Source organism: Kogia breviceps, chromosome 16, assembly GCF_026419965.1.
Source record: "Kogia breviceps isolate mKogBre1 chromosome 16, mKogBre1 haplotype 1, whole genome shotgun sequence".
Lineage (NCBI taxonomy): Eukaryota > Metazoa > Chordata > Mammalia > Artiodactyla > Physeteridae > Kogia > Kogia breviceps.
In genome coordinates, this window is record NC_081325.1 from 47,922,009 (window position 1) to 47,946,703 (window position 24,695).

Here is a 24,695-nt window from a genome sequence, read left to right on the forward strand (position 1 = left end):
AAAGGTAATTTTTAATGGTTATTCACAACTTTAATTTTTAGGCCTTCTGTTTTTGAGTGCCATATTGCTGTTAGTAAATTGGATAGCCACTGAAAATTTTCACTAGTTACCTATTGCCACCCAATGTATATTATGAAATTAAAATGAGAAAACGGATGCGAAGAAGTTCACCACACAGTGAGTGCCTGGCGTAGAGTAGGTATCCAATAAAAGTTTGTTATGTCAATTAATATTTCTTAATGTAAATAGATCACACAGTTGATTTTAGAGGTAAAGCCAATGTTCCAGGAACTTGAATGAGGCACAAGGTGAGTTTTCATTTAAAACAATTTTGTTTTAAAATTTTAATGAGACCTCTTGAAATAATTAGTGGAAACAACCCCTGGACATGAAACTAGTTTTGAGATTCACTTTCTTTGATATTAATCAGTTTCTTAAGACATAGACCATAATGCCAGTTTCCAATAAAGAAGTAGCAAAACTAATTTTTCAAACTTAGTTTGAAAAATAACTTCCAAAAGTGTATCTTAAACACATTATAATTGTTAAATAAGGTTACTCACATCTTGAATTTTCAATAGAGATATGAACAGTAACTAAATATTGTGTTAAGCTTTCTGGGACAAAGTTGTGGAAAGTTAAAAGGGCATATACAATTAAAGTCACTTAAAATAAAAAAGGCTCTTCTTGACTTGACTAAACTTGAAAATCTGAAGTAATGTTTTTGTTTCGGTAGTGATTGTTTTGAAAATAGCAAACAAGATTTTCTAGTTGCATGTTTTGGTTATGCTCTTTAACCTGTAACACTAAATGGGTAACACCCAGGCACTAACGTGGCCTTAGTGTGTGCTTCTCTGTTTGTTTTGGCAGATCTGAATATGGAGACTTTTCTGAAGGTTTTTAAACCTTTCAAATTGCAAGATTTACTGCATACTATTGATCTTTGTTCTAGTTTCTGTCTAGTTTTATAAAGAGCTTTAAGTTGAAACTTTCACAATAGACTAATCTTTATAATAAAGGAAAAAATAAAGCAGAGGAAGCTTTTCTTTTCCTAGCAAACTTTTGTGCATAATGAAATTTTGCTTTCATCTCCTTTATGCTCACATGTGTGAGTTCTCATTTGCCTCCTTAGAGAAAGTTTTGCTTATTTCATTTGGGTTGGTTTTAGAAACCTTTGAAAAGTTATTGCTAGGGCTTCCCTGGTGGCGCGGTGGTTGGGAGTCTGCCTGCCGATGCAGGGGACGCGGGTTCGTGCCCCGGTCCGGGAGGATCCCGCGTGCAGCGGAGCGGCTGGGCCCGTGAGCCATGGCCGCTGGGCCTGTGCGTCCGGAGCCTGTGCTCCGCAACGGGAGAGGCAGCGACGGTGAGGGGCCCGCCCACCGCAAAAAAAAAAAAAAAAAGTTATTGCTAATCTACTCATGATCAACTTGAAAGTTTAAACCTACAGAAAAACTAGAAAAAGACTCATATAACTATAGGTAATCATAATGCACCACTACTTAGTCCTCAGTAACTGCCAAGAAAGCAGTCAGTGCAGTGAGCAACCTTATGCTTTCTGAAGCTGAAATCGTTCTGGCCCATGTACCCTTTTTTTGAACCATTTTTCCATGCCGTGCTAATTGAGACAGGACTCTGACCTGTTAAAACTGAAAAAGAGCAAAAAGCCAAATGTTATTTCAGACCAAGTAACTAATTAGCAGGTAACTAAGTACCTACACTTATTTATTTGGCGTTTTGGTAATACTAAGAGAACCATCCAATATTGAAGGACTCAGGACAGAGCATCAGTCCTCCACTGTACTTTGATATCCCAGATATAAATGGAGGTCGGCCATGTTCACATTGCCTGGGCTATGCGACTATGAAATTGTATGTGATAATCAGAAGTACTGACTGCCATTGACAAATCCAAGAGGATAACTTTTATTTTGAGTCAAGAGGTGCTGAGAGAGCTAAGAGGTAACCCTTGGGGAAATAATTTTACCAGATAAGAGGTGAAATTTTAGTTTAAAATTCAAATACAAAACTATACTCTTGTATTGGTTTCTAGTTGATGTAAAACTTAATGTTGGTTCAGGTAAAAATCACATGGCAGTTATAGAATTACGAAGAAGAATTGTATGCTGTACCTACTTTAGTGTCCCACCAGAGAGCCTGTAAAAGCAGTGCTTTCTTGAGGAGTTCAGTACTAAACTCCCCTACTTTCTTCTGACTTCTAATATCCCAGATTTCTAAACAGAATCCACCTATAGCACCAAATCACTCAGCACAACAACGTGCCACATTTAAAGGATTAGGAGGTTGAACTATGGAAGTGGTGAATTGGTATCTGTGACATTTGCCTTCTTCCCTTATAAACTTTATGCTCTTTTTTTTATCACTAGTTCAATGCTTAGATGCTGAGCATTAGTTGTACTTTAATATTGAGACTCTGCAACCTTGGAATATGGTTTGTAGCAACTTGAGCAAAATTCTAGCATTTGAGCAAAATTTACTTAAAATCAATCAGGAAGGATTTAGTAAGTGGCCCCTCTGTTCAGAACACATCACAGAGACTGTAAGTCTTCATTTAAATTGTATCTGTTGGGGGAGAAAAGATGAACACATGAAAAGACTATCAAGAAATATCTAAAACCATATAATTTAGCACTGTATTGTGTGCCAGCCTATGTCAGTCAGAGGAATAGAGATCAGTGAAGGCTGGCCTGCTCAGCAATGGAGGAAGTGGACCTCGGAGGGAGCCTTCCAGAAAAAGCTGGGCTCCCAATCAGTGGAATAACCTATCTTCTCCAGACTGGAGGACCAACAGAGGTACAGTGGAAGGAATATACAAAACCTGTTTATGGGACATTAAGCAGAGTAGACATCAATGGAAAAGAGATTGGTTCTGTTGAGATTTGGGGAGGTCGTGATACTTTTAGGTAATTTAGATGTAGAATACAGTTAACCACGTAGGTAAGATTTGAAGTGAATGGTAAAAGGACATAAACATCAATTCATTAAATAAGAAATACAGATGTCTGACAAATGTAGAGATGTTTAACCTCACAAATTTAATTTAAAATAAGATTCTATTGTTTATATGTAAAGTTAGCAAAACTTTTAAAGATTGATACTGCCCAGTGTTGGCTAGGGCATAAAGGAACAGGAGGTCTTGTATAAAGTTCATTCACTGAACAGTTTATTACGGAACAGATTGTTATTGTACCAGGTATTCTCCAAGGCACTTAGAATACATTTGAAAACAAATTTTTAAAAAATTTCTGTCATTGGAGAACTTTCATTCTAGTTCATAGGAATTTAAATTTGTACAGCCTTTCGAGAGGAATATCTGAAAATTCATAATGCACATGTGCTTGGACCCCAATCATTGCACATCCTAAGGAAATCACCGTATGAGAAGTGCAAAAATGTGTGTATGAAATTATTCAGAACTTTTTATAGACAAGGCACTGTTGTAAATTCTCTAACTAGACTGTCTTGTAATTGTTGAGTTATAAGAGTTCTTTAAACTGCAAACATCTTAAAAATCAATAAAGGAAGAAAGTAGATTAGTTCAGCCCTAGGGCTGAACAGGGAGGATGGGGAGTGATGCTAAGGGGTACAAATTTTGGGGGAGTGGGAGTAATGAAAATATTCTAATACTAAATTATAGTAATAGTTGCACAACTCTGAATATACTAAAAACCATTGAATTGTACAGTTTAAATGGGCAGGATTTATGGTATTATAAGTTACATATCAAGAAAATTTTATATCAGTAAAGCTGGTTTTTGTAAAAAATGACTGTCAGGGCTTCCCTGGTGGTGCAGTGGTTGAGAGTCCGCCTGCCGATGCAGGGGACGCGGGTTCGTGCCCCGGTCCGGGAGGATCCCACGTGCCGCGGAGCGGCTGGGCCCGTGAGCCATGGCCGCTGAGCCTGCGCGTCCGGAGCCTGTGCTCCGCAATGGGAGAGGCCACAACAGTGAGAGGCCCGCGTACCGCAAAAAAAAAAAAAGACTGTCAGAAATCGGGGACTGTGTCTTTTCCATCTCTGACTCCAACTGATTATTAAGGCAAAATCTTATGCCAGTTGAAAGGATAGGAATTTAGATATGAGCATATCTAAATAAGCTACCCAATTCACTGTATAACAAAAGAACTCATCTTTTTCATTTGGAATAACAAGTTCTTAGAAATAGATGTATAGGGTGACATTTAGCATTTTTTTTCAGAGTTTTGTATGGATTCCTTTATCCGATGTTAGGAAATATTTGAAATAAAATGGAATTATTTCTGTCCTATAATGCATTTAGAACAAAAATATTTTACTTCTTGTCATTGTAAAACGTCTGTCTTCTCAGTTTCTACAGATTTTGCAATTCAGAGATTAATGGGTTAACTCACATAGAATATGAAAATGTGATAAATATTAAATTTTTAAGTTTCTGGAATTACAGAGAGGGGCTTTGGCGCAACATCTGTTCTCAACATTATTAGCAGTTAAGGAATTATGCCCCACTGGTTAGTAGGGATGTTTTTATGATTCTTATAGCTGAACCTTTTTTTCTTAATTACGTCTTAAAAGTAGAATTGGGACATTTTACATTTAATGTGATTTTAAATACTAAAGATTACACTCAATACAATAAGTTGTGATCATCTTGTGATGATCACAGTGTGATCTTTTAGTGGTTTCTTTTAATACAGAATCGTTGCCTTTACTGTTAAGACATCTGTCTCCACTTTTCAGACATCTTTTCCATCTCTTTTTTCAATAGAAAATCTATTCAGTTGTGTTTTGTATTATAAAATGCATTATGTTGTCTGAGGAAAACACTGATGCTTTTCAAAGTACAAGGTTATTACTGTTTCAACTAATTGCCTTATTTGTTTGTAAATGGTAAATTTTTATAGAAATGAAGAAAAGCTGTGAATTGCTTTCTTGCGGTCTTTTCAAGCAAGTATCGTAACTTTCCACTTTTATAGCAAGGGCTAGAAACTATTACTGTGGTAATCAATATATCACAGTTAGATTATTATGCAGATTATGTATTTATTTTTTTGCGGTACGCGGACCTCTCACTGTTGTGGCCTCTCCCGTTGCGGAGCGCAGGCTCAGCGGCCATGGCCCACGGGCCCAGCCGCTCTGCGGCACGTGGGATCCTCCCCAAGCAGGGCACGAACCCGCGTCTCCCGCATGGGCAGGCAGCCTCTCAACCACTGTGCCACCAGGGAAGCCCCTATTATGCAGATTTTTAATGTTACTTTCAAAATTTGAGTTGTTGGGATATTGGTCTCCCACTGTTGACACCTGAAAATATTATTTGGCTCCTGTTAATATTTAAGTATTATTAGAAAATGGTTAGTTTTCAAGCACACAAACACATTTTGAGTATTTGAGATAGTATTCCTCTTTTGTAAGCATTAATTTTCTTATTCCATTCTCCTAGTGTCCACTTGGCAAGAAGAGTGCTTCAGTTAGAAAAACGAAACTCCATGGTTTTAAAAGACCTGGAACATCAAAAGAACCAAGTAACACAGCTTTCACAAGAGGTAAATAACCTAAACAAAAGAAACACATATAAAGAGCCACAGTGTTCATTTTAATTCCTTGTTACTCCTTTATGTATTTTCTGAGCAGTTTTAAAATAAGCCGTTTGCTAGTACAAGATGATTTTACAATCTATGAAACTAACTTAATGGTAAAGCCTTATAAAACAACTTAAAGTGTATGGCAAAACCTAAGATCAAAAGAGAGATTAAATGCCCAGACTAAATATAAATGCAGACTAGACAGACAAAGCTTTGATTTCTGCAAATATCAACTGGCAAAACAAGTTTGGCAAACTTTGGTAGCATTTTAAGTTTTTAACTAAAACCTCATTTTTAAAATAGATTTCTTTTTGACTTCTTTGATGAAAAATCACTTATCTATTAAACACACTTGACTTGGTATACACTTAAGCTCTCACAGTCTTTGGTATATGATAGTTCCCAAATTATACTTATTTTTTAAAAAGCAGATTCATAATTATTTTTCTTAGCATTCTGTTGTATCATTTAAAGAATATATATACATTTTACATAGTATTTCCAATCTTATTTAATCAATATCTAATTACATTTTATATGCTTCTAAAATTCAAGTAATGAAACAATTCAAACCAAAGATGCTACCTCCCTAGGGTTCCTTTAATTTCCCGAGCTTCAGTATAACAAGTTTCTCTATGTTAATATTTTGGATCTTATAATAAAGGGACTTTAAAGGCATATATTAAAAATTATTAATACATACCATGTATTCTGCATTTGTTTTCCTACAGACCTATTCACATTTGTCTATTTGGTGCCTTCTATTTAATGTGCTTTTAATACTGTAACATTAGAAGGATCGTTATGCTCAAATTTCAAAAGACAAGAAATATATCATGTGACTCCAGTACCTGACTCAGAGTTAATGATCAAGATGGAAGCAGTGTGGTGCTGGCCACTGTTAACAACAGGCTGTCCAGGCAGGGGTGTGAAGGATGGTTCTAATTTGTAGCAATTTGCTTATATCTGTGGCATAAATATTCCCACCACGACTAACTTCAGGCCTCCAACATAACATTACTAAACGCGGAGTAGAGAAAAGATGCTCGGTAGCAAACATGATGTTTCCACCACATAGATACTGTACAATAGACATGTAAACTGAAAAGCATAGATAATAGTAAAATTAAAATTGTTGAGTTTTTGAGTGTTTGGGGTTTTTAAATAAAATTTGTTTTGTTAAAAATCTAAATAATTTTTAATAATAGTGATGTTTAACAACCAGCTCACAAAATTCCAAAAACTTTACCAGCCATCTCTCACAAACTGCTACAGGCCAGCTCCACCACTGGCTTGGAACTGGGTGGAACCGTGGGAGGATATATAAATAAGTGAATTACTAAAGAAACAAATGAACCTCTGTTTGTTAATATATTCTAGATCCCTAGTGTTTGTTTTAATTTCAGGATAACCTATCAAAAATATTTCTCTTAAAAATATTAACATTCCTGTAAACTTATACATATGTCTTTATATTGCTTTTCTTAAAAACCATCTTCCTGAGCACTTCAGTTAATGAAACAAGAATTTCTAAGTGGGACACACTCCTATACAAATTGTAGGGGAGAAGCATAAGAAATTAAATTAAGTGTTCTGGTAATGAAGTATAATTAACTTTGTGTGAGGCAATTTTTTAGAAAGCTGTTGGCTTATTAGAAAAAGATGTAAATATTGAAATATCTGGGATATGAAATGGTATGATACCTGGAATTTGCTTTAAAATGTTCCATAAAAAGGTGAGGGGAGCTCAATAGATAAAACAAGAATCTCAAAATGTTGATAATGATTGTAGCTTGGTGACAGGTACATATAGATTCATTATTCAGTTCTGTACTTTTGTGTATGTTTGAAATTTTTTCATAAGACATATGGAGAATCAGTACCCTATATTAAAAGGCCTGTGCTGACTGTAGCATATAATTTTTCCCTTGAGATTGAAAAAAAAAGCATTATAACTTGAAATATTCCATGGATTTTACTTTTGTCTGCCTCACAAAAATTGTTTGCTTAAATTGAAAAACAATGATATAAACTAATTAGCTGAAAGATGGTAGTATTAGATTGCTTCTATACCAACAGGATATTCATGATAAATAGTGAAAAAAACAGAGAAGGAAAGTTTTTCAGGATCTGTATGTTTTTGAGCAGGTTATATATTTAAACTAGCTTGGAGTTTTTGAGAATAATACAGAGATGAAACTCCAATGACTGATATAAGAATTAACAATAATTTATATGCTATTCAAATTATGTCTGAGATTATACATAAATGAATTGCCAAAATCAAAGTGCTAAAAAATACTCAAAATGAAAACAAATACTCCTTTTATAGCAGCTTTATTGAGTCATAATTGATATAAACTAAATGGCACAAATTTAAGCTGTACAGTATAATTTTCGACATGTATAACCATGAAACCATCACCAAAATGAAGATAATGAATGAGTGCGTCACCTCCAAAGAGCCCCTTGGGAATCTCTGTCTCTTCCAGCCCTCTCTACCCCCATCCTTGTCCCTAAGCAACCACTGATTTGCATTCTGTCACTGTAGATTAGTTTGCATTTCTTAGACTTTTATATAAATGGAATCACTATATGTGTTATATACATACACACACACACACACACACACACACACACACACGCACACACTACTTTTTTTTTTTTTTTTTTTTTTTTTTTTTTTTTACGCGGGCCTCTCACTGCTGTGGCCTCTCCCGTTGCGGAGCGCAGGCTCCGGACGCGCAGGCTCAGCGGCCATGGCTCACGGGCCCAGCCGCTCCGCGGCATGTGGGATCTTCCCGGACCGGGGCACGAACCTGTGTCCCCTGCATCGGCAGGCGGACTCTCAACCACTGCGCCACCAGGGAAGCCCCCACACTACTTTTTTTAAGTCTTCTTTCATTCTGCATAATTATTTCAAGATTCGTCCATAGTTCATTCCTTTTCATTGCTGAGTAACATTCCATTGTATGAATTTACCACAACTGTTCATCCATTCACCTGTTGATAGATATTTTGGGTTATTTCCAATTTTTATCTATTATAAATAAAGGTGATATGAACATCCACGTACAGGTCTTTATATGAACATATGTTTCCGTTTCTCTGGGGTAAATACCTGGGAGTGAAATAGCTGGATCATATAGTAGGTATCTAATGTTTTAAGAAACTGCCAAACTGTTCCAAATGTTCGCATTATTTACTGTTTCCACCAAGAGCCGATGAAAGTTCTAGTCCCTCTACATCCTTGCAAAGACTTGATATGGTCAGTCTTTTTAAGTTCAGCCATTCTAATGGGTGTGTAGTGGTATCTCATTGTAGTTTTAATTTGCATTTCCCTAATGATTCATAATTGTTGAACATCTTTTCGTGTGCTTCTTTGCCCTTTGTTGTTTCTTCTTGGGAGAAGTGTTCAAATTTTTTGCTCATTATATCAGATTGTTTTCTTATTATTGAGTTTTGAGAAATATTTGTATATTCTAGATACAAGTCTCTTATCAGCTATATGATTTGCAAATATTTTCTCCCCCTCCATGGCCTGTCTTCCCATTTCTTAACAGTGTGTTTTGAAGAGCAGGAGTTTTTATCTTGTCCATTTTTTCAGTTCATTCTTTTTTGGACTGTGTTTTGGGTGTTGTATCTAAAATATCTTTACCTAACTCAGGGTCACAGTGTTTTTATCTATGTTTTCCTGTGGATCTTTAATAGTTTTAACTTTGTGATCCATTTTTAATGTTTGTAAAGTGTGTAAGATATAGATTGAACTTCATTTATTTGCATATTAAAACCAAATTGTTCTAATATCATTTGTTGAAAAAAGACCCTTGTTGAAAATCAGTTTAAAAATCTGTGTGAGTCTATTTCTGGACTCTCTGTCTGTTCCAATTATGTCTTTGTCTTTATGACAGTACCACACCATCTTGATTACTGTAGCTTTATAATGTCTTGAAATTTGGTGGCACTGGTCCTCCAACTCCATTCAGGTTCAAAGCTTTTTGGCTATTCTTTGTCCTTTTCATTTCCATATGAATTCTATAATCATTTTTACAAAAAAAAAAAAAGCTGTCTGATTTTGATTGGGAGCGCATTGAGTCTGTAGATGAAATAAGGAAAATTGACATCTTAATAATATGAATATTATGACCATGAACCCCATTATATCTTTCCATTTATTTAGATCTTCTTTAATTTCTCTTAGTGATGTTATTTTTTAGTTTTTATTTTGAAGTTTCACATCTTTTGACTAGTGTTAACAGGGTATGTGTTTTTCCATCCTTTAACTTTTAACTTGTTTATGTCTTACGGTTGTCTTATAGGCAACATATATAATTGTATCTTGCTTTTTTATCCACTCTGACAAAATACAACTTTTAACTGGGGTTTTGAGAACGTTTACATTTAATATGTTTATTGTTATGGTTATTTTTAAGTCTGTTATCTTGCTATTTGTTTTTTATTTGTCCTAGCTATCCTTCCCCCGTCCCTTTTATTTCCTTGCCTTCTTTTGGATTAACTGAATATTTTTTATCATTCCACTTTATCTAATTGTTGGCTGATTGGCAGTAGCTCTTTGTTATTACAGTGGTTGCTTGAGATTATACTATATATATCTTTAACTTATCACCACCCGGTTTCATGTCATACTTTACTACCCCATGCATAGTATAAAAACTGTACCATAATACGTACTTTCCTGTGTCCCCACCCAGGCTTTGTGCGCCCATTGTCACATATTCTATTTATACATGTATAAGCCTCACATTAAATGGCTATCATTTTTACTTCATCTTTTAAAGAAGTATAATAATATGAAGAAAATATATTACATTTAACCAAATAGTTACCATGACCTATGTTGTTTATTCCTTTGTGTAAATCCAAATTTCTACCTGGCATCACATTGCTTCTGATTCATCTACTTCTTTTAACAATACTTATAGAGCAGGTCTGCTGGTGATGAGTTCTTTTCACTTCTGTATGTTACAAAAAGTTATTTTACCTTTTTGTTGTTTGGTTTTCTCTCTTCTTTTTTTTTACATTTCTATCTATTCTTAACAAAAGTAAAGATTAAAACATATTTCTCTTGTTATGCTACTACGGCCAAATAAACTGGAAGGGTTCACTCTTTTTTATTGGAGTAAAATTCACATAACATAAAATTCACCGTTTTAATCATTTTAAATTGTACAATTCAGTGGCTTTTGTTGTGTTTGTAATGTACAACCATCACCACTATTTACTTAGAGAACATTCCCATCACCCAGAAGGAAACCCTGTACTCACTAAGCACTCACTCCCCAATCTCCTCTCCCTCCAGCCCCTGGAAACCACTAATGTGCTTTCTGTCTCTATGGATTTGCCTGTTCTACATACTTCATATAAATGGAATCATACAATATGTGACCTTTTGTGTTGGCTTCTCTCATTTAGTGTAATGTTTTCAAGATTCATTCATGTTGCACCATCTATCAGTACTTTATCCCTTTTTATGACTGAATAATATTCCATTGTACAAATATATCACATTTTGTTTATCTGTTCATCAGTTAATGGACATTTATTGTTTCCATCATTTGGTTACTGTAAATAGTGCTACTATGAGCACTCATGTACAATTTTTTTGTTTGTTTGAACATGTGTTTTCAGTTCTTATGGGTGTATACCTAAGTAGTGGAATTCTGTTTAACTTTCTGAGGAACCACGAAACTTTTTCACAGCAACTGCACCATTTTACATTCCCATCAGCAATGTCCAGGGTTCCAATTTGTCACATCCTCGCCAATGCTCATTTTTTGTTTTTTTGTGTTTTTCTAAATTCTAGCCATCCCAGTGGGTGTGAAGTGGTGTCTTGTTGTGATTTCTATTTGCATTAACCTTATAACTAATGATGTTAAGCATTGTTTTGTGTTCTTATTGGCCATTTGTATATCTTCTTTGGAGAAATGTCTGCTGAAGTTCTTTGCCCACTTTTAAATTGAGCTGTTTGTCTTTCTGTTGTTGAGTCGTAAGAGTTCATTATATATTCTGGATATTAAATCCTTTTAGCTATATGATTTTCAAATATTTTCTCTCGTTCTGTGAGTTGTCTTTTGCTTTCTTTTTAGTTCATTCAATCACAAAAGTTTTTAATTTTGATGAAGTTGAAGTTATCTGTCTTTTCTTAAGTTTCTTGGCCTTCACCTTTGGGGGTTTTTGTTTGTTTTGCAACTTGAATTTTTATTTTTGCTTTTTTCATTTTACTTTTTAATTTTTTTAATAAAAATTGTATATGTTTAAGGTGTACAACATGATGATATATATATATATAGTAAATTGATTACTACAGTCAAGCTAATTAACATACCTATCTCCTCACATACTTACCTTGTGTGTGTGTGTGTGTGTGTGTGATGTGAGCATCTCACTATAATGTACTATACATAATACTTTATAATACTATGTATAATGTATAATGTACTATACATATAATATTTTACATGAGGTAGTAAAATATGACATGAAACTGGATGGTGATAAGTTAAAGATATATGTAGTATAATCTCAAGCACCTGAAGTCTACTCTTGTAGCAGATTTCCAGATATATCACATTTTGTTTATCCATTCATCCCTTGATGGCCATTTGGGTCATTTCCATCTTTTGGCTGTGAATAGTGCTGCTATGAACATTCGAGGACAACCATCCTATACTTAACTACCTATTTTAATTTTTTTTTTGAGTATACACCTAAGAATTGCTGGGTTCATCTTTGTTTTGTTTGTTTGTTTGTTTTCATCTTTGTTTTTGAGAGATATTTTTCCTAGGTAAAGAATTCAAGGTTGACTTTTTTTCCCCCTCTCTCTCTCTTTTTCAGTACTTGAAAGATGTTGCTCCACTCTCTTCTAGTTTATATTGTTTTTACCAAGAAATATGCTGTCATCTGTACCTTTGTTCCTCTCTAGGTAATGTGTCTTATTTTTCTTGCTGCTCTAAGATTTTCTTTTTTTCACTAGCTTTAAGCAATTTGATTAAGATGTGGCTTGCTGTAGTTTTCTTCATGTTTCTTGTGCTTGAGATTTGTCAAACTTCTTTTCTCTGTAAGTTCATCAAATTTGGAAATGTTTCAGCCATTCTTTCTTCAAATGTTTTTTCTGTCCTACCCTCTCTCATCCCTTTGGAGACTCCATTACACATATATTCGGCTGCTTGAAGTTGTCCTACAATAGAACAAATGATGTTCTGTTCAATTTTTGCAGCCTTTTTTTTTTTTTTTGCCTTTCCTTTTGAATAGTTTCTCTTACTACGTCTTCAGTTCCACTAAGGTTTTCTTCTCCGATGTGTAATCTGCTGTTAATCCAGTCCACTGTGTTTTTCATCTCAGATATTATAGTTTTCATTTCTAGAAGTTCAATTTGGATCTCTTTTGTATCTTCCAAGTTTCTATTTAACCTTTTCAAACTTTATTTTCTTGAGCATATGAAATAGTTTCAATAACTGTTTTGTTATCCTTATCTAGTAACTCTGTTATTGTGTCATTTCTTGATTGGTTTCAATTATATTGATTTATCTCATTATGTAGCATCTTGTCCTGCTTCTTTGCATGCCTATGAGTTTTTGTGAGCTTTTCTCTCAGATGATTAAGTTTCTTGGAAAATGTTTGGTCCTTTCAAGTCTTGCTTTTATAAACAAAGAAGTGTCCATCTTAAGGCTAATTTTTTTCCCTACTGCTGAGACCAAAGTCTTTTAGTTACTATACCCCATGTCCTGTGAATTAGTAGGTTTCTTACTTTGGCTGGTGGGAACAGTACCATTCCTGGCCTATGTGATCTTCAGAGATTGTTCCTCCTGATCTTTTCAGTGGTTCTGTCTCTGTCTCACTCAAATTTTAGTGTTCTTTCTCTGTGCAGCTCTTTTATTCAGCACTCTGCCATGTGAACTGTAGCCACATTAAGTTCTTCTTCTAGCAGCAGCTCCTTAAGTCAAGGAGTTTGGCAGGCTCTGCCTTGATTCTCCCTCCCTGCACCATGGCCTGGAAACTCTCTCCATGCAGTAAACTGGGGCAGTTGTGGGGCTGGGCTCACTTTGTTTCCCATGTCTCAGGGGTCACTGTCCTTCAATGCTTGATGTCCAGTGTCTTCAGACCATCGCTTCATTAGTTGGTCCAGTGTAAAAGAGAAGAAAGTTAATTGGCTTCCTTTTTTGTGCATATGTATATGCGCACCTAATTCTCAAGAAACCACCAAGTTAGTTAAGAGTGTTGATGTGGAGTTTATTAAACAGTAGAAAATCTAGGCTAAATCATAAAGTATGCCACATTACCACCAACAAGAATTGGTCTTCCTTCACCTCCTTACTCCAGATTCTTGCTCTTTCTCTTTCTAGTCATTCAGTAAATATTTATCAAACTCCCACTATATTCAACCACTGATAAGCAAAGGAGGCATGGTCTTGCCCTCTTTGGGTATACACCCTTTTTCACAAAGGCCTTGTCCTCTAGTGTAAGCACTTACAGATTTATCTGTTGTAGCTAACTTAATTTTAGAAAACTTATTTAGAAAAGGACATGCACAATCTCAAGTGACCAAATGGATTGAGTTGCCTGGAATTTTGTACCTAGTAGGCACTTAATGCAATCCAGGTAATTTGTTACAAAACTTTAGATTGCTAGATTTTTTTTAATAGATCTTTATTGGAGTATAATTGCTTCACAATACTGTGTTAGTTTCTGTTGAACAACAAAGTGAATCAGCCATATGCATAACTGTCCCCACATACCCTCCCTCTTGAGCCTCCCTCCAAACCTCCCTCTCCCACCCCTCTAGGTCATTGCAAAGCACCAAGCTGATCTCCCTGTGCTATGCTGCTGCTTCCCAACTATTTTACATTTGGTAGTGTATATATGTCGATGCTACTCTCACTTAGCCCCAGCTTCGTCCTCCCACCCCATGTCCTCAAGTCCATTCTCTATGTCTATCTCTTTATTCCTGCCCTGCAACTAGGTTCAGCAGTACCATTTTTTTTTTTTTTTAGATTCCATATATATGCATTAGCATACAGTATTTGTTTTTCTCTTTCTGACTTACTTCACTCTGTATGACAGAATCTAGGTCCATCCACCTCACTACAAATAACTCAATTTCGTTTCTTTTTATGGCTGAGTAATATTCCATTGTATATATGTGCCACATCTTCTTTATCCATTTATCTGTCGATGGACATTTAGGTTGGTTCCATGTCCTAGCTATTGTAAACAGTGCTGCAGTGAACATTGTGGTACATGTCTCTTTTTGAATTATGGTTTTCTCAGGGTATATACCCCATAGTGGGATTGCTGGGTCACATGGTAGTTTTATTTTTAGTTTTTTAAGGAACCTCAATACTGTTTTCCATAGTGGTTGCATCAATTTACATTCCCACCAACAGTGCAGGAGGGTTCCCTTTTCACCACACCCTTTCAAGCATTTATTGTTTCTAGATTTTTTTTTTTAAACAAGAAGTTTATTTAAACAAACAGATGCTTGACTTGAAGGGAAAAACTATCTAGGATTCATTTATTTTAGAGTAATTTATCCCTACTTAAAGACAGATTGCCCTACATGTAACAGCTACTTACAAAAAAGTTATAAAATTGTCCTTGGTTTTACAGTGATAAGTGAAAAACATTAAAATTCTCCAATCGAACAAGGTATGCAAGAATTTTTATGGTTTTTTTTGTTGTTGTTAAACAGTGAGAGCAAAATAACTTACTGGAATATAAAGATAAGAGCGGATGAGCATGCCACTAATGGAGAAAAGGGAGTATCTTCACAGAACCAGTATTTTTCCCCATTCCATCTCCATTTGATGTCAATCAAAACATACTGTTGGCCATTTAGTTTTAAAAAAATGCAATATGTTTGAGCACATATACCAGTTACTTTATGTATAAAAATAAAGGAATGGGGAAGGGGAAAATGAAAGAATAGAGGAACTATACTGTAGTAGCCAGGATGTGGTGGAACCAAATTGCGGTTTTCTAATTGAGAATGTCTTCTTGGTCTGGAGGAACAGAATTCTGGAGTAAAGTAGCAGCTTCCCTTTTTAGTAGACACCTCCTGTCTGCTGCTGGAACACATCAATTGTATCTTCAGCCTCCATTTCCAGCTGTGCAGGTGTGTCTGTTTCATTGATTGGCTGCCCGTCAAATCGGAATCTGATCTGCCTCATTGACAAACCCTGTCCTTCACAACAGGCTTTCATTAGTTTACTAAGTGGCGTATGCCTCTTAATCTTCAACTGCACCATGGAACCATCCTGCCCCTCCACCTTCAAATTAATACGATCGTGGTTTTCAGTCTTGACTCCTTCCTTGGGCTTTTCATTGGTTACGGCGAGTGCTGGAGCCTCCTCTGCTGCTGCTTCCCCAAAGAGGTACCAGGTCCGCACCGAACGAGCACACAAGCAGCACCAAGAGGGCTGTTTCTAGATTTTTTTGATGATGGCCATTCTGACCAGCGTGAGGTGATACCTCGTTGTAGTTTTGATTTGCATTTCTCTAATAATGAGTGACGTTGAGCATCTTTTCGTGTGCCTTTTGACCATCTGTATGTCTTCCTTGGTGAAATGTATACTTAGGTCTTCCGCCCGTTTTTTAACTGGATTATTTGTTTTTTTGATATTGAGCTCCGTGAGCTGTTTGTATATTTTGGAGATCAGTCCTTTGTCTGTTGTTTCATTTGCAAATATTGTCTCCCATTCTGAGGGTTGTCTTTTTGTCTTGTTTATGGTTTCTTTTAGATTGCTAGATTTAAGAGAGACTTCAAGATGCATAGGTAGAATAAAGTAGATCTATATGTACTAACTTTAAAGGACATTCATACTATCTTGATAAATTTTTTTTAAAGTAAGATTGCAGAATAATATTGTGTTCCTCCATTTGGATTTTAATGTGTGTGCATGTGACTGTGTGTGTAAGGGGGTAGGGTTGTGTTTCTGTTAAAACGTAGAGAAAAAGTTTAGAAAACACACAACTGTCATGCCAGGGGCACACAAGTACTACTATTCATGCATTATGAATATAAAATCAGCTCTATTTGATAAACTTACAATCAAAGAATTAACAGAGCATAAAGCATTGCCCAAGTTATCTTCCCACAGATAAGTGTGCTGCACCACATAAAGGGATTTGATAGAGATCCCCAAACAACTGTGCACATTTAAAGTGAAAAAGGGTAGGGAGCATCTAGGTGACTGTGTAACAGTGGAAGAGGGAACCTCTAGAACTTATCGCCTATCCACCTATTCTAGTAGAATAGGAGGTGAGCCTCCAGGACCATCCATGTTTGTCTCTCTAACATCAAGCAGTGGTTACCACTGGGATTGGAAGTAGAAGTGAGGAACTAATTTTTACCTAATGTATTTTTTAATTGTTTAGATTTATTCCAACTCACATAAGATTTTTCAAAGGCATAGATTTGGCAACCAATGCATTATCTAACTCATATTAGGTATAAAATAAATGTTGGGCTTCCCTGGTGGCGCAGTGGTTGAGAATCCGCCTGCCGATGCGGGAGACGCGGGTTCGTGCCCTGGTCCGGGAAGATCCCACATGCCGCGGAGCGGCTGAGCCCGTGAGCCATGGCCGCAGGGCCTGCGCGTCCGGAGCCTGTGCTCCGCAACGGGAGAGGCCACAACAGTGAGAGGCCCGCATACCGCAAAAAAAAAAAAAAAAAAAAAAATGTTGATTCATTAGCTCGATCATTGACCTAACCCATCCACCAAACATAGGTAGATTTATAAAGATTATGAAAATAAGTGGTAAAATTTTTTTAATGTATCTGTAAACAAGGATTACATTCCAACAATATTGTTCGTACCCAAAATCTAACTGCCAAATAAGTATATGCATACATGTACTTGGAGACCCATACATACATACCTAAATGTGCTCATGATATATGCATGGAGATACTTGGAGTGACGCACTCCAAAAGAAATCATTGATGTTGGTTATTATTGTAGAGGAGGTACTGAGGTTCTTGGATGAATGGAAGAGATCCTTTCAGTTAATAGTCCTCCTCTGTAGTTCGAATTAGTTACTACATGCATGTGGTATTCGCTCTCTCTCTCTCTCCCTTTCTTCCTCACCTTCTCCATTTCATTATCAAGAGCAAGTATATTAAAGGAATATGGAAGTGTTACAGGATGCCAGTAAAGGGATTTGCTACAGGAAAAATTCAGAAGCATCTAAAAACATAACGTGGGCTTCCCTGGTGGCACAGTGGTAGAGAATCCGCCTGCCGATGCAGGGGTCACGGGTTCGTGCCCTGGTCCGGGAGGATCCCACATGCCGCGGAGCAACAAAGCCCGTGAGCCATGGCCGCTGGGCCTGCGCCTCCGGAGCCTGTGCTCCGCAACGGGAGAGGCCACAGCAGTGAGAGGCCCGCATACCGCAAAAAAAATAAAAATAAAAATAAAAATAAATAAAAATAAAAACATAACGTGTGATTTGAAAGCTTCAAGACTGAGAAAAGGAAGCAGGAAGGGTATCTAATGTATGCTCAGACAAGGAAAAATTATGTGGCAGAAAGAGTTCGTGCTTTATGGAGTCTTTGTAATACTTGCCTGTGTGTTCTAGTATCTACTAGTGACCTTGGGAAACGTGATTTCCACAAACATAGTAAACGTAAGTATCTAGATGAGTAAAACATTTGCCTCTGTCCTTTGAGTTACCTGACCCCAGTAACTTCAGGGAGTGTTCTGCCAGCATCCTCAGTGAGCCCAGCCTCTTAGAAGGAGTCTATAGTACACACGACTCCTACAGCCCCGCCTCAGCATTTTAAATGAGGAGATTCACATGCCAACCCCAGCCCTAAATCTTCAAGGTCAGCCTTTCCCACCGTATTTCTAGCATTCCATTGGTACGAAAAAAAACTCCACTATTTTATGTACTAAAGAGTAAAAGTGGGTGATGCTGCCAATTAAACTGTGATACAGTGCTTTATTATCACTTTAATTCTTCTTGTAATTTTAGGCAACCATTCCTTTAGTCTTTAGGCAGTGATTTTTATTTACATTACACAACTTTTTCTCTATGCTTTTCTTCTAACACAAACTTTGTTTCAAAGCCAAATCCCATTGTAAGCTTTATTAAGACACTTTAAATGGTGGCTAAACTCAACCTATGAAGGATTATCCATACTCAGAACTCAATTGAAATCTCAGTTTAAACAGCTAAGACCAAATTTCTTCACGTGCAAGCATGACCCTTCCTATGAAAACCTTTCCATCTTCATTTCATAGGAAAGGTGAAAACTAATGTGATTTATTGGGTCCCATTGCCTCCCAAGGTGTTCTCCTGAAAACTTGTTGATACATAAAATTCCTTTAATAAAGAACAGTGCTTTTATTTCACCATTAGAAATACAAGGCTTAAAAAGTAAACACTTGGATGAGGTACTTGTGTTGCCTACAATTTTTAAAATTTAGCAAATGCAGTTTAATTCATCAGTCCAGAAAGAAGTCTTTCTTCCGGGCTTCCCTGGTGGCGCAGTGGTTGAGAGTCCGCCTGCCAATGCAGGGGACAGGGGTTCGTGCCCCAGTCCGGGAGGATCCCACATGCCGCGGAGCGGCTGGGCCCGTGAGCCATAGCCTCTGAGCCTGCGCGTCCGGAGCCTGTGTTCCGCAACGGGAGAAGCCACAACAGTGAGAGGCCCGCGTACCAAATAAAAAAAAAAAGTGTTTCTTCCAACCAGAACTGTCCTCCCTACTGTAGATCATGATTTCCTATTTTAAAATGGCCATTGCCTCCCAATGTCCAGATTCTTTAGCTTGGCATAGAAGGCCAATCTGACCCTAACCTACTTGTCGTCCTCATTTTCTGTTGCCTTCCCTTCCCCAGGCCCTTTCTTGCAGCCTCCTCCTCCGCCAAGTAGTGTGTCTTTTGCTCCTGCCTCACCACTTTGTTATCCTCCTACTTCTTTTTTATTTGGGGGGGGGGGGGCGGGGGGACACTCGGGCCTCTCACCGTTGTGGCCTCTGCCGTTGCGGAGCACAGGCTCCGGACGCGCAGGCTCAGCGGCCACGGCTCACGGGTCCAGCCGCTCTACGGCACGTGGGATCTTCCCGGACCGGGGCACGAACTCGTGTCCCCTGCATCGGCAGGCGGACTCTCAACCACTGCTCCACCAGGGAAGCCCCCTCCTACTTCTTAGTCTCCTTCGTTTCCTTTTTTTTTTTTTTTTTTTTTTTTTTTCGGTACGCGGGCCCCTCACTGTCGTGGCCTCTCCCGTTGCGGAGCACAGGCTCCAGACGCGCAGGCTCAGCGGCCATGGCTCACGGGCCCAGCCGCTCTACGGCACGTGGGATCTTCCCGGACCCGGGCACGAACCCGTGTCCCCTGCATCGGCAGGCAGACTCGCAACCACTGCGCCACCAGGGAAGCCCTCCTTCGTTTCCTTTTGTTCCTCTGTTCCATAACTGTCAGCGTGCCCCCGAGTTCTGTCCTGGCACTGTTTTCTTCTTACTAAGATGTGCGCCTTACCTCATCTTGTTCCATGGCTTCAGCTACCACCCGCAATAAATCTTTTTGTTTTAACCTTTTTTAACTAAGTCAGTTGTGTATGGGCAAAGTATATATAATCATAATTCAAAGAGTACAGAAGGAGTATTCAGCAAATACCAAGTCTTCCCCACTCTCTTTACATCGTCTCTGAACGTCTGTCTACTCAACCTCCTGCTTTAGTGGTACTGACTGGGTACAACCTCTTATCATCTCTCCGCTGAATTATTTTAGTAACCATCTGTTCCGCCTTACTCTATTCTTTAAGCCCTCCACCTTGTTGCCAGAGTGCTGTTTCTAAATATAAATCTGATTTTGTTTCTCCCACAGTCAGAGTTGTTTGTTTCCTAGGAATAATGATATATAAGACCGTCCATTATCCAGCCCCTGCCTACCTACCCAGTTTCATCTTACATCACACACACACACACACACACACACACACACACACACACACACTCCACCATGCTCCCCCCATACGTAACTACTTGTCCTTTACTTGTAATTCTCCAAGCACTCTGCTATTTTGTGTCTCCATGCTTTTGCACATTCTGGTGTCTGCCCAGCACACCCTTGTCTAAATCACAGATACTTGTCTTTCAAGATCAATTTCAAGTAATCACCTACTCTTTGAAACCTTTTCTGAACCCCAGGTAAAAATGACTTATGTATCCCCATGATACCAAATATACCTATATATACACACACGTAATTGTTGACATGGCTGTCTATAAGCTTTATAAGGGGAGGGACTCTTGTTTTTATTGGTCTGGGTATTTCTCCCTTTTAGTACAGTTCTTGTTTCTAGTAGGTAGTAAATAGACATTTGTTGAAGGATTCGTTTTGTGTTTTTATGGGACAAAGTATATTAAAGTATTGAGGTATACTAGAATGAACTTGAAGCAGAGTGGAGATCCCAACCAAGAAGGCCAAAGAATGACAGTGAAATCAGAGCTGCTAATCAGAGACAAAAAGAAAACCTTATAGTATCACAGACTCTACCACATGCTTTCTGTTATATATGGAACCAGAAGTCAGTGTATATCATCTCTACCCACCACCACCATGAAAAAAAATACTCCAATGGCATGGGATCCATAGAATCATCAACATTTATTGAAAACACTGGGAAGTTTTTTCTTTTGTTTTGTTTTGTTTTAGGGTGAAAGGGGGATAAAACAAAGAGCTAAGAAGAGTAATAAAAAGATATAATAAATGTTAAGAACGTCTTACATGTCTGCAGCACTTAAATGTTGCTATATTCACTTACCATTGGATTATGAAAGCCATGGGCTTTCAAGTAAGGCAGACTGGCTTACATGACTCTAGGCAAGTTATTTATCCTCTGTAAGCCTCAATTTTTCAACCTGTAAGGTGGGAATAATAATACTGTATATATGCTTGCCCCAAGAATTAGAGATCACCCAATCTAAGATAAGCATTTAGCACACTGACATGTTAATCACTCAGTAAATGCTGACAGTTTTGTTGTTTGTTTGGTTGGTGTTTGTCCTACGTGTCATTATTTTTCACCTGGCCATGGTATTGATGAAATAAGTATTTTATTATTGATGAGATAAGTATTTTATTAATAAAGGTGGCATTTTTTAAAAGAAATAGTAGTTCCAGAATTGGAGTAAGTTATGCTTATTTTGCCTATATGGAAATATTCAGAGTAAACTATCCAAATGAATTTTAACACAATGTAGTGAGATTTTTAATGATAATTTAATTAATTTCTATGAAGAGGTACAGGGTATTAAAACTGCAATTCTAAAGAGTAATCAGGGCTCCCCTGGTGGCACAGTGGTTGAGAGTCCGCCTGCCGATGCAGGGGACACGGGTTCGTGTCCCGGTCTGGGAAGATCCCACGTGCCGCCGCGGAGCTGCTGGGCCCGTGAGCCATGGCCGCTGAGCCTGCACGTCCGGAGTCTGTGCTCTGCAATGGGAGAGGCCACAGCAGTGAGAGGCTTGCGTACCGCAAAAATAAATAAATAAATAAAGAGTAATCAGTTGTTCTTCTCAAATGAAAAAGTATATTTAATTGCATACAAACTTAGCATTTTAGGAGAAGTGTGCAAAGCTGCATATTTTGAAACTAATAAAAACTTCAAATTAACCAGAATTGTTCAGTTTCAATTAGAGAACATGAATTACTGATAAAATTCAACTGATTTGTTGAATCATTATATAGAAAAGCAAGAGTTAAGCAATAATAATATGTAATAAGATAATTAAGATAAACATCATTTAACAGCACTGATAACAGTCTTTATTACAAATATTTAAGTAAATACTTTATTAAAATCAAATTATGTGAATAGATAATAATAATAAAGGCTAGCAATTTTGAGCGCTTACTTAATACTAGTGGTACTATGGTATGAAACCATAGAAATGTTCCTTGGGTTAACTGAAATCTTCAGAGTGTGAGACCCATGAGTTTACCAGCTTCCCAGGCTTCCTGAGGCCTGAAAGAAGTTCTTGTGACTGAGTGGACTTCATTAGATTGCCAAGTGTATCAGAGAAGAATCAGAGAATCAGAAAAATGACTCAAATGCAAAGTCTATTCAGTTCATTCAGGTTCCTGATGGATATGCTGTTGGCCCAGTTAACATACTGAGTACTGTCTTCAGATCTAAAATTTTCACCAAGTGATCAAGCCCTCAGAAAACTGGCTACAAAGTTGACCTGAGGCTGATTTGGATTTGGACTGATTTGAATATAAATCTGGTCCTTTATAATTAAAGATGTAACTACCACCTGGACAAATAGCTTTTATATTTTTTTGACCATGACCTGTAGTAAGAAGTGCATATTACATAGCAACCCAGTACATATGTATGTATGTGTGTTTGCTTGTGTGTGTATGTATATATGTATATAGGTATGTGTGTGTATCTGAAATGATTTTTCCCAACACAGTGAATACCCTTACCACGTGTAGCACCTTCTATTCGTTGCTATTCTGTTGTTTCTTTTTTCTTCTTTTTAATACTGCTTGCAACCCACAAAGTGAAAACACTCATCTGGACAGATATGTAACACATTTTTTTCTCCTTATGGAAGCCTTCTTGAGAAATCAGTTTAGGGGTTGAAAAGAGAGGAAAGGTGAAAAAGTAAGAATGAGTAAAGCATGTGAGAGAGATAGGGAGTCATTTGGTGTGACTGTCGTATAAAAACCTGTAGTGCTTCCCAGTTGTATGTATCCACTATCTTCAGGAGCAATGCTAATCTAATCCTCATTTTGAATTAATAGTGTCATGGTGAAGCAATTGTTAATACATTTCCATATTTTTGTCCTGCCCCTTTTCAATCTGTTTTTTTCAATTTGTTCAAGACTGCCCCTTGAACAATCTTGAACAAATTTACTGTGGTTTCTCCCATTGGTTGGAATTAGTACCATTTACAAATATGAATAATTTCAGTCTGTAACTCTCCTCCAAATTATTTATAATACATATGTATGACGATGACTCAGAGAACCCCACTATTTTCATTCTTTTTTTTTTTTTTTTTTCTTTTTTGCGGTATGCGGGCCTCTCACTGCTGTGGCCTCTCCCTTTGCGGAGCACAGGCTCCGGACGCGCAGGCTCAGCGGCCATGGCTCATGGGCCCAGCCGCTCCACGGCATGTGGGATCTTCCCAGACCGGGGCACCAACCCCTGTGCCCTGCATCGGCAGGTGGACTCTCACCCACTGCACCACCAGGGAAGCCCTATTTTCCTTCTTTATCTAGGGAAATACTTAGGCTTCATCTTCACAAAAAGGCAACCCTCTCATTTCATGGTGGTTCCCTTCTTAAAAGAAATCTTGTTTTACACTTTACTGAGTTTTTTGAAGGCCTCATATCCATGTTTTAACATTTTGATCATTAAATCACAGACATTATTCTTGACAAACTCCAGTAAATAGCAGGATTTTCCATTATAGAAACCATGTTACTTTTCCCCTAAATAAATTTGTATCCCTATGGCTCTTCACACAAGAAAGGACTATGTAAGAAAAATTTATAAAGGTAATGTTATTGTAAAATGTTTTAGTCTATTCCATGCCATTTAACTCAGCCTAAGAAATAAACTATTTAGGGACTTCCTAAATAGCGCAGTGGTTAAGAATCCGCCTGCCAACGCAGGGAACACGGGTTCTAGCCCTGATCCGGGAAGATCCCAAATGCCACCGAGCAGCTAAGCCCGTGCGCCACAACTACTGAGTCTGCGCCCTAGAGCCCATGAGCCACAACTACTGAGCCCGCGTGCCACAACTAGTGAAGCCCACACACCTAGAGACCGTGCTCCGCAGCAAGAGAAGCCACTGAAATGAAGAGTAGCCCCTGCTCCCCACGACTAGAAAAAGCCCGCACTCAGCAACGAAGACCCAACACAGCCAAAAATAAATAAATTAATAAATTAATTTTTAAAAAATTTTTAAAAGAAAAAAAGGAGTAAACTAAGTAAGTGACTTTGTCAAATGTTAGGTAGTATTTATACGAAATTCAGTCTTACAGTAAATATTTATTGAACACCTACTATGTGCTGGGCATTGTTCTAAGCCCTGGGAATAATCAGTGGATAAAGCAGACAAAAATTCCTGCCCTTTGG

The 24,695-nt window shown here is 37.6% G+C and overlaps 1 protein-coding gene and 1 pseudogene across 8 annotated transcripts in view; one reads left to right on the top strand and one right to left on the bottom strand.

Annotated features, from left to right (window-relative positions):
• Nucleotides 1-24,695, top strand: part of PIBF1 (progesterone immunomodulatory binding factor 1) — a 209,450-nt gene that overhangs the window by 135,803 nt on the left and 48,952 nt on the right. For all 8 annotated transcript variants that reach the window (XR_010837268.1, XM_059042235.2, XM_067016726.1 and 5 more), the window contains exon 14: nt 5,433-5,535. Coding sequence is in view for 7 of the 8 variants with exons in the window: in XM_059042235.2 (XP_058898218.1) it covers nt 5,433-5,535 (103 nt within the window). In the remaining variant the exon portion in view is untranslated. The remainder of the gene's footprint in view (nt 1-5,432; nt 5,536-24,695) is intronic.
• Nucleotides 15,551-20,091, bottom strand: LOC131743513 (small ubiquitin-related modifier 2 pseudogene; annotated as a pseudogene).